The sequence below is a fragment of the Achroia grisella genome, unplaced genomic scaffold (genome assembly GCF_030625045.1).
Source record: "Achroia grisella isolate CSIRO2021 unplaced genomic scaffold, CSIRO_AGI_Agris_v1 utg452, whole genome shotgun sequence".
Lineage (NCBI taxonomy): Eukaryota > Metazoa > Arthropoda > Insecta > Lepidoptera > Pyralidae > Achroia > Achroia grisella.
In genome coordinates this window covers 1118899-1134346 of record NW_026712864.1, presented here as the reverse complement: position 1 = coordinate 1134346, position 15448 = coordinate 1118899, and the positions used below count along the sequence as shown (strand labels likewise).

Genomic DNA, 15448 nt, shown 5'->3' with positions numbered 1-15448 from the left:
ATAGATATGAATATGATATAGTTGACCAAACTTGCAAGGTACTTAGGTCGTAATGTACATTATTATTACATCACATATTATGATAGTAAAAATTCCACTCGGACGTAGTTGTATCGTTTAGAATTAACACCATTAACAACCTCTTTATGCATAATGAATTCTATTCTATATTATTCTACGTCAATTGAAAATAAAGAATATTTTATTTTTATAAATATCCTTATCGAATATTATCAGCTAAACCAATGTATTATATATTTTTTTTTATTTTTTATGCTTAATGTTTTACTGTACGAACCGCTGCAACGAGTACAATGCCCATCATTATTATAATAATAATAATAATAATCTCAGAACAATTCACACAGCGTCATCTAGACCCAAGTTAAGCTAGCTAAAGCTTGTGTTATGGGTACTAGACAATTGATATAAATACATAGTTTTTTTTTCATAAATACATACATAATATACACAGAAAACACCCAGACCGATACAAACAATCATACCCAGGAATACAAATGTTTGTGCCGTGCGAGGAATCGAACCCGCGACCATCGGACGTAAAGCGGTGTGCTAGATCGCTAGACCACCGAGGTCGTCAATTATTATAATAAGTCGTCATTATTATAATAAGCACGCTAATACAATATAATAATCATAGTACACTGGAAAACGATATTATAATGTATAGGTATATACACCCATATAGATTACTGTTACGTCACTTACTGCTTCATATGACGTTAATAGAAAGAGACCTTTTAGAGATATCAGTAAACTTACTGATATCAGTAAACTTACTTATGCGAACTCGAATTGGTGTTAGTTTGGATTAGAGTGTAATTACAAATATTTAATTGTTGTCTAATTTTTTTAAACATCTATAACGGTTACGGATTTTCTACAAAGATATCAATAAACATAAATAAAATAACATCTTTTACGTCGTTATAAATTTTTAGGTAGTGATAGGATAGTTACATCATTACATAGTATAAAACAGTCGCTGTCGCTGTTTATCCGTCCCTATGTATGCTTAAATCTTTAAAACTACGCAACAGATTTTGAAGCGGTTTTTTTTAATAGAAAGAGTTATTCTAGAGGAAGGTTTATAGATATAATACTTGAGTAGCTAGTATAATGTATAAAATTTTCGTGTCAGTGTTTGTAACAAAACTCCTTGCGAAACCTTGACCAATTCTTACCAATTTTTGTGTGTATATTCAGTAGGTCTGAGTATAGGACATAAACTATTTTTCATATTTCAAAGTGACATACGATGGTCCACCCAAAAATAAATGTTTTCATTTGGACAAAATATTTTATTTGAATGATTTATGATTAGCATTAATAATACATACAACCCTAAATTTTCATCCTTCTACCATAAACCCCTATTTTTTAATAGCGATGTTAATTTCTATGGCAAAATAACGCTTGCCGGGTCGGCTAGTAGGTATCGGTATATATAAGGATAAATACATCGATTTGTGGAAGTATTTATTTTTATATTTATAATTATAATCAAGTTCAGTATGATATGGTCTTAAAAACTCATATTGCTTGGCATCGACGAGACATCTTCCGATGGGCTTTGACTTGAGCTAAACGAACTGAGCGTTTCCCGAGTTTCCTCTTTAATCTTGAGGTGATCTGTGCTAGAGGGCGGCCGGGGCGGTAGAGATCTATCTTTGTGCTCCTTGTCTTTGGACGATTTATCCTTGCTGCTGTGCTTATGCTTGTGTTTGTGTTTATGCTTTTTCTTGTCCTTCTTCTTTTTCTTTGCCTATATTTAAAGATATAGGTAATAGGTATTATATGTAGTAAGGATGATGAGAATGTTTATTTTTTTACGTTTGGACCTGGATAACAGTGTATAAATTATCCAGAGTAATTATTATTATTCATAAAATTACAACCCAGTTACACCCAGTTGTGCACCGCACAACACAAATATTGACGATACATTTAGATCTGTTGATTTGTATAAATGCAACAAACTAATCTTGTAATAATAATATGCGCATTTATAATGATGGTATACTTGATAATGGAGAGAAAATGTAATAAGAAATACGTATTATTAATAGCCTAACAAATTAAATAAACACTATCACTGATTATATATTCTGCAACTACATATATTATGTGTGTCAATATTTCGCTATAAATTAGATGTTATAACATTATACATATTTACATAAGAAATAAAATGATGAAACTATTATAAAACTTAATAAAGTAATGAAAAAAAATATTGTGTATAGCTGTAACAATTTCAATAAAAGAACATAGCCTATATGTTATTCTGATACAGCTTATATTACTATAAAGTTTCATTAAAATCCGTTCCGTATTTTTTTAACAAACATCAAAATACTTACATACTTACAAAATTCGCATTTATAATATTAATTAATAATAATATTATTAAGATTAAGATATGTTTTACCTTTGGTGCGCCCATTTCATCTGTGATGTCATGTCGGAACATTCCAGGTTCAAAACCTATTGGTCCCGAAGTTCCCGGGATGCCGGGTAACGCTACAGCATTATCTGATGTGAACTCTCTCTTTGCAGCGTCCTAATAATAATAAGAAATATTTAATCTTATCTATATATATAAAAATTAATTGCTGTCCGTTAGTCTCGCTAAAACTCTAAAACCGATGGACTAATTTTGCTAATTATGGTTTTGCAATATTTGTAGAGCTCCAAGGAAGATTTAAGTGGTGAGAAAACATGAAGAAATTGCATGGAAAATATTAAACAGTCCGCACAATAATTTATTGCGTAATTAAGTCTTCTGTAATGTAATTGAGCATAGATTAAGGAGTTATGCTAGTGTCAGAATTACATTGCCCAATCTTACCTTTCACATAATAGAAAAAATGTTTTTCCCATCAATTTGCCCATGCGATTTTTCAAAAGTATATAGGACAAGAACGCGTAAGCGATATTAATTAATCCTTATTGAGGTAAACTAATACAGCAAACCCCCTATAACACTGTATTTTGGTTCCGCGTTATAGAAAAACGCGTTGTAGGAGTATACCTGTATAACGCGTTTTTACTACCGCATATAACATGTTACCTATAAATTATTCACGTTTAACTTTTCCCGCTTAAGGGGAATAAAATCGAATATTAAGAAAAAACTATATTATAATTATAAACTATACAAATAATATAAAATTAAATTAAAATTTATAATTTTACAGTACAGAAATATATCGTGGAAAATTCCCGCGTTATATGGGGGAATACTCGTGTCATATGGGGGATTCCGATAATTGTTTTTATTTATAACGTCCTGTTGAGTTGGCCTTCTATATACTACTCCCACAAAGGGTCTAATCACCACCCCGTCAGCATATGCCATAATTATTTCATGATGACCAACCAAAAACCCCTAAATGGCACACTACAAAACATATACACTAAAACTACACACATATACACACTACACTATATATATAAACACTTACACTAAAAACAGCTCCGGGCATATCATGAACGGTAGTAACATCGACTTTCACGTCTTCTTCTTTGATGCTGGAGATCGGTACTGGCAGTATATGGCCGGTACGCTCAGATTCCGACAATGGGGGCACAATGGACCCTGATTCCGTAAGGTGTCCAATTTCGGAACCATATTTTACCTATAAATAATATAAAAGTTACATCATCAGACATATTCAAATCCTACAATTGTAAGTTCATTTTTTAAAATGCATACAAATAATAATAATAACACCAGATTAATTCACACAACATATATCTAGTGCCAAACTAAGCCAAATCGATATAAATACTTAAATGCATTTTTTTTGTAAATACCTAAATAATATACACAGTAAACCCAGACCAATACAAACAATCATACTTATAAATACATTTTTTGTACTGTGTCCAAACCTGCGACCATATGATGCAAGGCGATGTGCTAAGCCGTTAGACCACCGAGGCCCTCAGCCACGGCACCGTAGACCACAGCTGTACTATAATACTTAATTACGTAATTAGAATGGCAAACATGCTGATGGCTCACCGGCTCACGGACGGCTCACGGTTAGTAAGCTGTAACCGTCGGCTATATATATTAATAACACTACGGACATTAGGTTATTATGTGTCACCAGTGATACCACTAACGCGTTGCCATTTCAGAGGACTAACATGTCATGGCTCTTATCCGATAATGTCACTATATAATCTGACCCTACAAGCGAAACATAGTCTATAGAATAGAAAATCATTTATGCAAATAAACTTAATTTAAGCACTTTTGAATAGTCATAACAATGTTTTTTCTTAATCTAGCGCTCATTCGAAAAGCTGTTCTTGTGTGTTGCTCTTTTAAACAATCCTTGTAAGTTCACATTATACAATTCGAAACGTGTGAATACAAACTACCAATCAGCACTAATTTATTAGGGTTAAATGTAAGAACACAATAAGATTAAATCAGTCGTAGTTATAAGAGCAGACCAGTCCCTACAAGCAGTACTCGTTCACGAGTATGACGGATGAGTCAGTCATCACTATATAGCAAGCTGCTTGGAGGTTGAAACAAGTAAGAGTGAGGTTCTCACGCAGACAACTTTTTACAGTCTGCATCTGTTATAACACTTTAATAGAATATATTGTACATAATTGGCGATATCTCTTAAAAACCGGCAATATTGCCATATTGTATATTTTATTTATTCCATTATTAGCGAAAATAAATGTTCTAGTTCTAAATCTAGAGGTGTCTTCACCTAGTACAGTAGCGATTTACAAGGCTACTAATATCAAAAGGTAGCACATGGTGGAAAGTATTGAGCAAATTTATGTCCAGAAATAGGAAACCATAATTAATATTTATAGCTTATATACTTAAGTGTATGTATTAGTAGAACTTCTGGCAGTATTTATACAAACAAAGAAGGTACACACACAGTTGTATTATTTCACTATCTAAATGTACCTACTTGATAAAGTAAGGCAACGACATTTTAACAATCGTAATGAATTGTATTAGAAAGGTTATCTATTACAATTATGTGTGACTTTTTTATTTTAGGAAATTTAATATCTCTTTTTCTTAGATTCATCTCAATTAAAAGTTAAAAAAAAACTATTTATATTTTATGACGTTTTTCTATAAATGTTCTAAGAATAATAATGTATAAATATATAGGTATGTATTTACTCACGTCTTCAATCTCTTTCTTAATAACAGGTTTTACTTCTAACTCCTTTTGCCGCTCTCTTTCCCTCTCCCTCTCCCTTTCCCGTTCGAGTCTCTCGCGCTCTTTATGGTGCATCTGTTTCATCATAGCCTGAATCTCTGGTAATGGTACACATATAGGCCTTTTTGGTCCGTAAAGTGTGTAGTAGAGATCTACAAGGTCGCAACGTAGTCTTGCATCGTTTGATAAATGACTATTTACATTGTTCCATAATCTGCGAATACGAAACAACAAATCATATTAATTTAATATATAATGTGTACAAAAAGTAAACAAAATCTATTCTATAAAAAATATTATAATTCGACAGTACACAAACAAATCCTTAAAGATGTCTGAGTATAAATTATTCCTTTGCATTCTTACAAATTAATTATGAACTATTATCGGTTCATAAAAATAATATAGTATCAATTAAAATGTCAGCTTTCTATATTTTTATCAAAAAATAATTATTATTCAAATAAATATGCATGTACTAAGGACTTTCGATTTTTTTCTTTTACTACTGTCAGGATGTGAGTATGAACCCGATAGAGCGACTTATTCTATTCCATTTGTTCTGTAAAGATTAGTGTATACCTGTGTACTACGGCTTCAGTATCGAGCCGGTGTCTCTGGGCACGCTCAAAAGGCGGATTACTTATGAGTAATCGAGCTAAACCGTGCCGCACGGCCGGATCTGGATCCCCTTCTAATGCCGTCAATAAATACGAGAGGTCCTCCGGTTTACCATCCACTCGTACAAAGTCTACCAAACACTCGAATGCGGCCAGCCGGACATCTGCGATTACATTTTAAACAACGTATCAAAAAAATCTCCTGTTATATGGTCTCGTAGACCAGATCACAATTATGAAGATAATCTCAAGCACAGAGCAGATTTTGTTGCGGTTTCTATCCATAAAGAGTAATTTCTGAGGAAACTTTAGGTGAATAATTCGTTCAGGTTTTGTGTAAAATAAATTAAATACCCGAACGAATCTGGGCGAGTCGCTAGTATTGTAATAGAAAATGATAACATTACCTAAATAATAACATCTCATATGTTAGCAACAGTATTTATAGAATAAAACAATCGCAAAGGAAGCTAAAAGTAATCACGAATCCGTCAATCAAATCCGTCGAGTGTTTCGTTGTGTTGGTCGGTTGATAAACATCAGATAGAATTGTATAAAACTCACCGATATATTGTCCATACTGTGCATAAGCTCTGAATATAGTCGGTATACTGGGCAGATGTCCGCATTGTTGCAAACGTCTTACCGCCCGCAAACAGCTGACACTAACCGTATTCTTATAGCACGGTAGTACTTTCTCCAAGTTCAATACTCGTGTAATCTCCTCTAATACTAGGCGAGTGTCAGCTGATAGAGAATCAGCTGTTATTGGAGCGCCCTGTACAATTTATTTTATCGATATTATTTATTTAATTCAATTCACGACTTCCATGGTTTAGCGGTTTAGCACATCGCTATACTTCTGATGGTCGCGGGTTCAATTCCTCGCACGGTACAAACATTTGTATTCATAAGTATGATTGTTTACAAAAAAAATATGTAAGTATATATAAGTTGCGTAGTACCCATAACCATAACACAACCTCTGCTTAACTTAGGACTAGATGGCGCTGTGTGAATTGTACCAGGGTAATAACAACCCTAACATACCACAATAAACTCATTTCTAATAAACAATTAGACGATTAACTTTGTTTTATAATAATATATATATATATATATAGGTTTGCTTATAAAAAATAAGCTAAGCCATTAGTAACCTAATGCATACGTATCTATATATTTCTTTCCAGTTCTTCTCATTTGAATCTGTATACCGAACAGGACGGTAGGGAAAAAATATAATACAAAAAAAATTACGTTCATAAGCGTCCAAAATGTCTTATTTGTATAAATGATTTTTTATTTCATTTGATTTACTTACCGGTTGTAGCACAGATATAACTGGCGTGATAGTTGCTGCCAGAGCGTCCACTAGCGCCGCCTTGTAATAATTATCGGAGAAGTGATTTTTAGAATTGTCATTATATTTAAACAGATCAAGTAAAAATCTCACAACCTCCGGTGGACATATGCCGTGTATATTCCGTAGACCTAAGAAACAAAAAAAAACATTACTAATAATTTGTCTATGTGGTCACGGCACTGACGATCTCTTTATATGTATACATAAAAAATATTTCTCTCGCATTTATATATTAATGTCTTATATGTTTTAAGTGGGAATGTAGATTAATGACCCCATTCCTATAATGTAATGTATGTATATTAGTTTGACATCATGATAATTTCTTGCTGAATGTCCCACGATGGGGTAACTAACTTCACTTCTCCATTGGTGCCCCGCTAACGTAAACCGTTAGTTAACACAGGTGGGTGCAGCATTCCATTATCATCCATTAAAAATACATGTCTTTTTTATCTCCCATATCTCTATTACAAGTACAAAACTATATTTAACAACCACAATATATTACGTTATTTGATTATATAGATATGAATATGTATATTTATGTATATTTATAGACATATATATTTATTTTTGTTTATTACGTGACCAACCTACCTTCTCTTATTTTTACTTTCTCTATACATCCAAAGCAAAGAAGAGATTGCTTAGCGATAAGACCGCCTTTTGTATCAGTTAATGTATAATTTACTATTTTCAATCATTTTTGTTCAATAAAGAGTATAAATATTATATCACTCACCGGCCATGGCAACAGGAATAGTCTTCTGTAGGAAATAGTGTTGCAAATTGTCAAAGTTGTTCTGTTTGATAATATGAGGCGCCGCGAATGAACCAAACATCTTACGGAATATTGTAAGCATGGCGGGAGGACCCGCCCATGTGCTGATCAACGCATTAGCCACCTACAAGGTATTGTAGAATAGTTATTAGCCGATCAAATTAGATAATTACATTAACCGACTTAAAGAAATAGGTCCTAAATTGGGTTGTACATATTTTTTTCAATTATAACAAATATATTGTTTATGTGTGAACCAATATTTATGAAATTTCTGTTTGACCAAAATCATATCAACAAGAATTTTCCAATTTTATTTACAAAAGAGCTCTTAATCTTTTGTAAATACAATTGAAAAGTATCTCCATCCTTTTTAAGTCGGTTAAAAAACTGTTCCAACACAATACACACATACCTTAGTCAAACAATGTGCCGCCCTACACCGTATCTTGTAATATGTTTGCTCATTCTCTATGGTATCAGTGAGAGCCTTTCTGGTAGCGGACTCTGGATAGTTGTGCAATGCGTCTATAGCTTCGCTTTGTGCGGTGACGTCACGCTCGTGACGCAATTGGTACTGCCACTGGTAGTCCGGCTGGGATATCACCGTACTACGCAAGAGCGACATCTCGGGGTCGAGACGGATCCACAGGACTGGAGAATCGCTATGAAATAAAAATTGTAACATATGAAACTCTGAATGACACATTTTCGATCTTACCCGTATTAGTGCAGAGCGTATGATAATTAACAAAATTCAAAATTCTTTATTTAGGAAACACGATTTTTACTTATTTCTATACAGCTGTTGAAAAAATTGCTTCACTGTTCTACATCTTATATCATTTATGCTTATGCATATAGTTTATATAGTTGTGAACTATTGCTAATTTATTATACTGTTTTCTTTCTTTATTTATATAACTCTATATATGGCATAACAGGTATATGGCCGACCGATCAGATGAATGGTAAAAGAATTTTTAATGAAATTACTATAACAATGCATTTAGGCAGCGCAAGCGCAAAATAAAAAAATTAAAATCTTACTCCATAGCCGACAGATCCATATCGACCTCCTCTCCGGTACACAACGGAATCTTTTTCTTCTTGTTTCGTCTGCTCTTGCTATGGCATGTGATGTCCGCTTTGACCACCGTGTTCTCAATCTGCAATGTATGTTTGAATGTGCCATCTAACTCTTGTAACTGAACGAGTAGCGGTCCCACATACTTCCTGATGCCACGGTCGTGGACACAGTCTTGACGGATCTCCAGTTCAACTGTGTTTCTATAAACAATAATACTTATAATAGTAGTATAGAAAGTACATAGATTGAGAGTTTATTTCAAAAGATAATACTATAGGCTATGTGCCCAGTTATTCATCAACATAAGCCATCCTTTAAAATTTCCCAGCACTGCCTTTCCTGAGAACTGAGACTATATGCGTCCACATAAAATTTTTTGACTGGCATATCTCAATATTTAAACCGAATTATAATTTTTACCACCACCCACCCTGACGAAAACATCTAAGATGGTTCAGATAGTATTATGAAGCCTAGTCAACTTCAGCTGCCGTTCCCAGGGTGAGTTAAAGAGCAGCACCACGTGCCAACATGTAAAGGTCATTAAAATCAAACACAACTTAGTAACAATATCGCCTTCTACGAGTACGAATGTACAACGTCATCTAGTGCTCCCTGCACAAACTAAGTTATCTATAAAATAAATTTCCTATGCAAGATCTTAAGCAGTTTTCGGCTGGAAGGACATCATTAGCGAAATTAGTCTACGATTCGGGGGCTAATATTAAACTATAGACATACCTTTTCCGATTGAAAACGGATGTCAATTGAAACTTAGCGTGGCCACCAGTGCGTACCCATTGGTCAACGAACACAGCCATATCCTTCCCTGTCACTGTGAATATGGCTTTTACAAATGAGTTGGTGGACAACAGCAACTGTCCCCAAAGGCGGCTGCCGATCTTCGTATTAGCCGCTTGCGTAGCTAACGACAGCTGTTTATTAAAGACTTGTAGAAGCAGCTCTTGACCGATACGCTGCTCCAACATCCGGAGAACTAAATGTGACTTTTTACGCATAACCTGATGTAACAAATAGTGTATATTAATTCCTAAATTTATATACAATATATTAATATAGTTAATAAAATCAGTTTTACTAGGATTACTAGCGAATGTTTATATTATTTTCTATAATAACATATGGACTTCCCAAAATGTAATTTTTTACCCTATTAACATTTAGGTATATGCAATTTTTACTACCAGCAATATTTATACTACGACTATAAAAATACAGTTATGAAATTTATTACTTTAGATTATTTATAGAATTTATTACTTACATTTTATATAAAATCTTTAACATCTAAGTCTAAGATAACAAAATAATATGGATATAGCTGTCCTACCTCCATATATCTTGGCGACATGGTGTGCACATTGCGTACAGGAAAATAGAATTCTTTTGTGTCTGCACGCGCACCTGTAGCAGGGGGCTGCCATGGATCTAGAACTATTCCGCCATATTGTTCCTCATAACTTACTACCTGATGATACCAGAAAACAGGAGTTACATAAAACATTGACTAGTATCTTAATACTGTTCAATACACTAATGATGCCAGATGCCTGTATCATAAAATATTTATATGAACTCAACTTATTAGGAAAACAATATTGTTTGTAGTTTTATATTTAAATTTCTACTAAAATTTGTTTCTTAATAATTTACAGGAATAAGAAGGCATTTTAAATAAACACATATACACTCATAATCAGTATCAAATATTAAAGTCGTGTTTAACGCATAGTTAACATTTTACATGTAATACTCAGTGACATACAGGTATGTCACTGAGTTTATTGAAATCCAACTCTGACATAGCAGGAGCATATCTCCCAGAATCTCTGGAATATTTTTTGTTAATGGTGTCTCTATCAAGAATTGACCATGGCGGTAATAGTCCATGATACTTAGAGTAGGTACTTTATTGTAACCATAGAATACAGTACAGTTTATATCAAAACCACATACCTCTTGCAGCTCTTGATGTATCCAATATCTATACTCATTATTCCCAAAACACTTTTTCGCATACAAGGCACACAAGTAGTCAGGTATTCCCTTTGCCAGCCACAGATCAGACCAATTCTGCATAGTGATGAAACACCCGAAAAATTGTTCAGCTACTGCTTGTGCCATGGCCTTCCTGCTTATGTAGCCCTGGTCAATGATAGCTATAGAATGCAGCAGATGTGTGCTCATTATAGACATAGTTGTGTATGCAGTTGCATCATCTTCTGTCTGAAAATAAAAAGCAGTGTAGACTTTTGAACCAACTTTTTACCAAACTAAGACTGTAAAATGTTGCGTGGGTACATCAGTCTCAGCCAAGCCAAGTTTTGATTGTAGGGTCTAGACAGTGCATATACAGGATAAAATGTATGACATCTTAGTCCGCTAGAATGGCAATGATTGAGTGTTATCACAGATACGTGATAATGTCATGTCTGTAATGTTGTTCATGTTTATAGGCGACTAACTGTTACCTCAGGTCACTGTTTACCATCAGGTGGATTGTCAGCTTGTTTGCTATTACATCATTGCAATTACGTAAAAAAAAAAGTATATAGGCAACGGTTAGGCAGGTGGGCTATCAACTTGTTTGTCATTGAAATTACATAAAAACAATAAAAAGAAAGATATATGTTTACTAAATAAACTTGATACAAATGCCCTGCATGCCCTGCATGCGAACTATTGTTGCAATAAAGCTTGCATTCTAAGCTGAGATGTGATTTGAATGGAGATAGAGTAGTTAAATGACCGAATGGAAAGGCTTAACAACATACTTCTCACTGACAGTGCTTTAGTGGTACTGCGGGCGTCACGTGACAACATGCTCTTCGTAATACGGTAAATATCAATGCGACAGTTGGAACTTTCAACAATGTTGACCGTTAGCTTATTTGCCATTTTAGATACATGATAAAACTTGTTTACTACACTTACTTCGTCCACAAATACTTGCTTATAGCATGGATATGGATATCTAGTAGACAGTGTCTCTTCATAGAACCCAACAGCCTCATGTAAAGTTCTAACTGTGTTTTTCAATATCTGCATTAAATTTGGCAAGCAGTAATGTGTAAATTCATTCATAAATGGGTCTACATAAGCTTCAAATGGTCTGAAAAATCAAAATACAATGAGTAAAAGTCAATTAGGATATATAATAAAATATTACCTATGGAATTTATTAATAATTATATAATAATATATAATTATTAATCCTTCGGTAATATTATGAGATACATTTTCTACTGACAGAAGATTGATGCTTTTCATCAACTTGACAAAATAACTTGACATTCATAAGCAGCTAAAATGTCCTACATGAATAAATTATTTTTTAATTTTGAATCACTATATGTAAAAAAAGACTTCTGTAAGGATAAGATTTCCAATTTCCATTTTTTTATTTAATAAGTTATACTGTCATATTATATTATTACAGATAGTTTAGTACTCACCCAATGGCTAATGCTATATTAGGGGCACAAGCCGGTGTGTTAACAACATAGTGAAAAGTTTTCCGTCTATGGTCAGGGGTGAATACCACATCAACCAATTCTCCACAAGACACAGCTGTTAAACTTTCATCTACTGTGAACTCCAATTTCCAAGTGCAGGGCTCTGCATAACTGTCTACACATGGAAACCATAGACGAGCAGAGTGGCCATAGGTAAACATATGTGCAGATTTCTATAAATCAATGTGAAATCAGTTTTTAACTGTATGAAAAGAAATTCAAGAATTTAAGTTATCAGAAAAAGCTGTGCTAATGTATTGCTTATAGAAAAATCATTTCAGAGTACTAAAGTAGTACTCTGAAATACCAATTTGTAAAGAGTAGCATTGTCCTCACATGACAATGTGGTGTCCATCATATTATACATGTATATTACCACATAACTATAGGTAGAAAGAGAACTTATTTCCCATTATAATTACATAAAAAAAATTGTAACATACCTCCACTAAACTTCCTTCTCCCTCAGGTACAACAAAATGCAGGCCACCCTGGGGTGATTCCAAAGAAAATTCAATTCCGATCCTAAGGCCTCTCCCCTCTCCTATCAAGTGAGCGGCATCTTCTGGGATTTGTACATGCAGTTCACCCGAGTTATGGTCTGGGTCTATCTTTTGTGCTGCAGCCAAATGGTACTGAGAGAAAATCTCCAAGGACCTCCTGTTATGTAATTGTAAGTTATAATGATACACATCTACTTTCTTGCTCTTTTATCTTATTGCTGAGTATGTTAACAATAAATGTAATACATTCAATACTCTTATTGTTAAAACCATTTATTTCACTTATTCAAATTGATTTTCAAATAATATAATGTATTTTGTTTATTAATTTTGTATAATTTTAATTAATGACATTTATGTCATTAATTAAAATTATACAAAATGTAGTTAAATGAAGTAGCAATTATGAATACAGGTATAGTTCTGTGGTTAGCCCTGTACTATTAGGGACCAATATGATGTAGCACCGGGCATACAACAAAGTATTTGATTTTATCAGTCCCTTTGGAAAGCACTTCTGAAAAATTAACCACAATGGACAAGCATCATCATTAAATACTAAACATCATTCATTGTATTGGCATTATGCACTACAGTACATTTTCATCTTTCGCTGATTCCTATAACTTTCATGTTATTGTAAGTCTAACCTAAATTTGATTTATCATAGGTGTCTGTAATTAGATTTACACATGAATAAAGATATTTTTGATTACACATATATACCTAAAATATAGTAAATAATGCTAACTAGCATACCATTATAAAAACACTCACGTATTAGGATCTGCTTGACAAATATCCAAGAATGGGTCAAAATACTGGAAATTAGCATCATACTGATCATTCAAACAGACGCGGTATATGCGACACTGTTTAGCATTAAGGCGGATGTACCTCAAATTGTCTTTTAATGGGACTATAGTTAATTCCACAAAACCCTGAAATATCATAATACATCGTTGTAAATAAATATCCTGCAAGAATTAAAAAACATTATGAAATTAATTAAATATTACTCACAATAATACTTCTCCTCTCAAAACTAATTCCAGTCAGACTCAAAATTTGGTGAGCTGTAATTTTAATAATTAAAAATTAAATATCTGAGTTACATAGTCTTATCAAATGTATACTTTTAAAATTATACTTATAATTTGAATGGACGACAATTATCACCCGTGCGTTCTTTCTTCATCCTTAACAATTTTATTATTTAACACAACAATCAATACATTATAAACAAATTAAATGTGATATATACATATTGCGTGGAGCTTACATACTGATGATTAGTGCAAACTTTCTTTTAAAATTTTACTACTAATATACGACATATTTTTATTAAATTAACAACGCTACTGTATAAGAATCAAAGGACTGGAATGAAAATATATATAGGAAAAAATCTAATTAAGTTACTTCAAAAAGCAAACGATGTAATCAAATAAATATAACACAAATTCTGTGGGTTTGTGTAGTGCCAATGACACTGACAGTTTATCAATGTCAACTACCAAATATGAAAATCTGTGCTTTCTTATGAGAGACAATTGGCTTTTTTTTCGGTGTACTCTAATACTGTAGGAAGCAATTAGCCAAACATGCAACAACTCCCGCCTGACACACGACTTTAGTCTGAGGTTACCGACAGGGATTCGAACCTAAACTCAGACCATCGCATTTTCGATGCCCGTTGGAATTGGACGGAGATCGATGGGAGGGGCGATCGGAGGCGCCGCCAGTGTGGAGCGCCCGGCACGGGAGCGCTATGGCACCTGGTTGATTGCACGGTATGACATGGTTGAGGTCGTTGTCTTCGCCGGCGAGGACGGTCTCATGCGTGTGATAAAGCATGGTAGGGACGGAACGAGTGGATACGTAAGGTCAGCTGCCGTTATGCGGTTGTTGAGATGATGGGAATATACTTCGGGCGACGTTGCCGCGTAAGGATATGTCTCTTCGATGCATAGTCGACCATACCGACTATAAGCAGATTCGAATGAGATTTAGCGGAGTGGAGACGATTGGTATATTTATTTCCACACAAAAAACTGTATCTTCAACCGCTGAACCGATTTTGATATAGAGATAAACTGAACTTAGAGAAAGTGTGTTAATTATGGCTTATAGGACTAACAAAGATATCTTTGTCATTAAAGGCGAACGTTATTGCAAAATTGTTGATAATTCCTGTTTCAACTTATTCTATCATTACATATTCTACTTCTAATCTATAAATGTTCAGAAATATAGAGTGTATGACTATGATTTGCGGTATATTGCGGTTCTGTGGTCTGCAGTTGTAGATG

General features: G+C 33.8%; 1 protein-coding gene across 1 annotated transcript; it reads right to left on the bottom strand.

The window, feature by feature from the left end:
- Nucleotides 1-1473: 1473 nt before the first annotated feature.
- Nucleotides 1474-14609, bottom strand: LOC131845132 (transcription initiation factor TFIID subunit 2). The gene is made up of 19 exons (XM_059194170.1): nt 14291-14609; nt 14160-14214; nt 13914-14077; nt 13077-13293; nt 12574-12806; nt 12053-12230; nt 11075-11344; nt 10449-10586; nt 9839-10119; nt 9058-9297; nt 8423-8672; nt 7969-8131; nt 7182-7351; nt 6422-6635; nt 5820-6021; nt 5202-5451; nt 3489-3662; nt 2453-2584; nt 1474-1786 (listed from the first exon to the last, which is right to left on the bottom strand). The coding sequence occupies exons 1-19, from the start codon at nt 14332-14334 to the stop codon at nt 1547-1549; spliced, it is 3615 nt and encodes a 1204-aa protein (XP_059050153.1). The 5' UTR covers nt 14335-14609; the 3' UTR covers nt 1474-1546.
- Nucleotides 14610-15448: the final 839 nt, after the last annotated feature.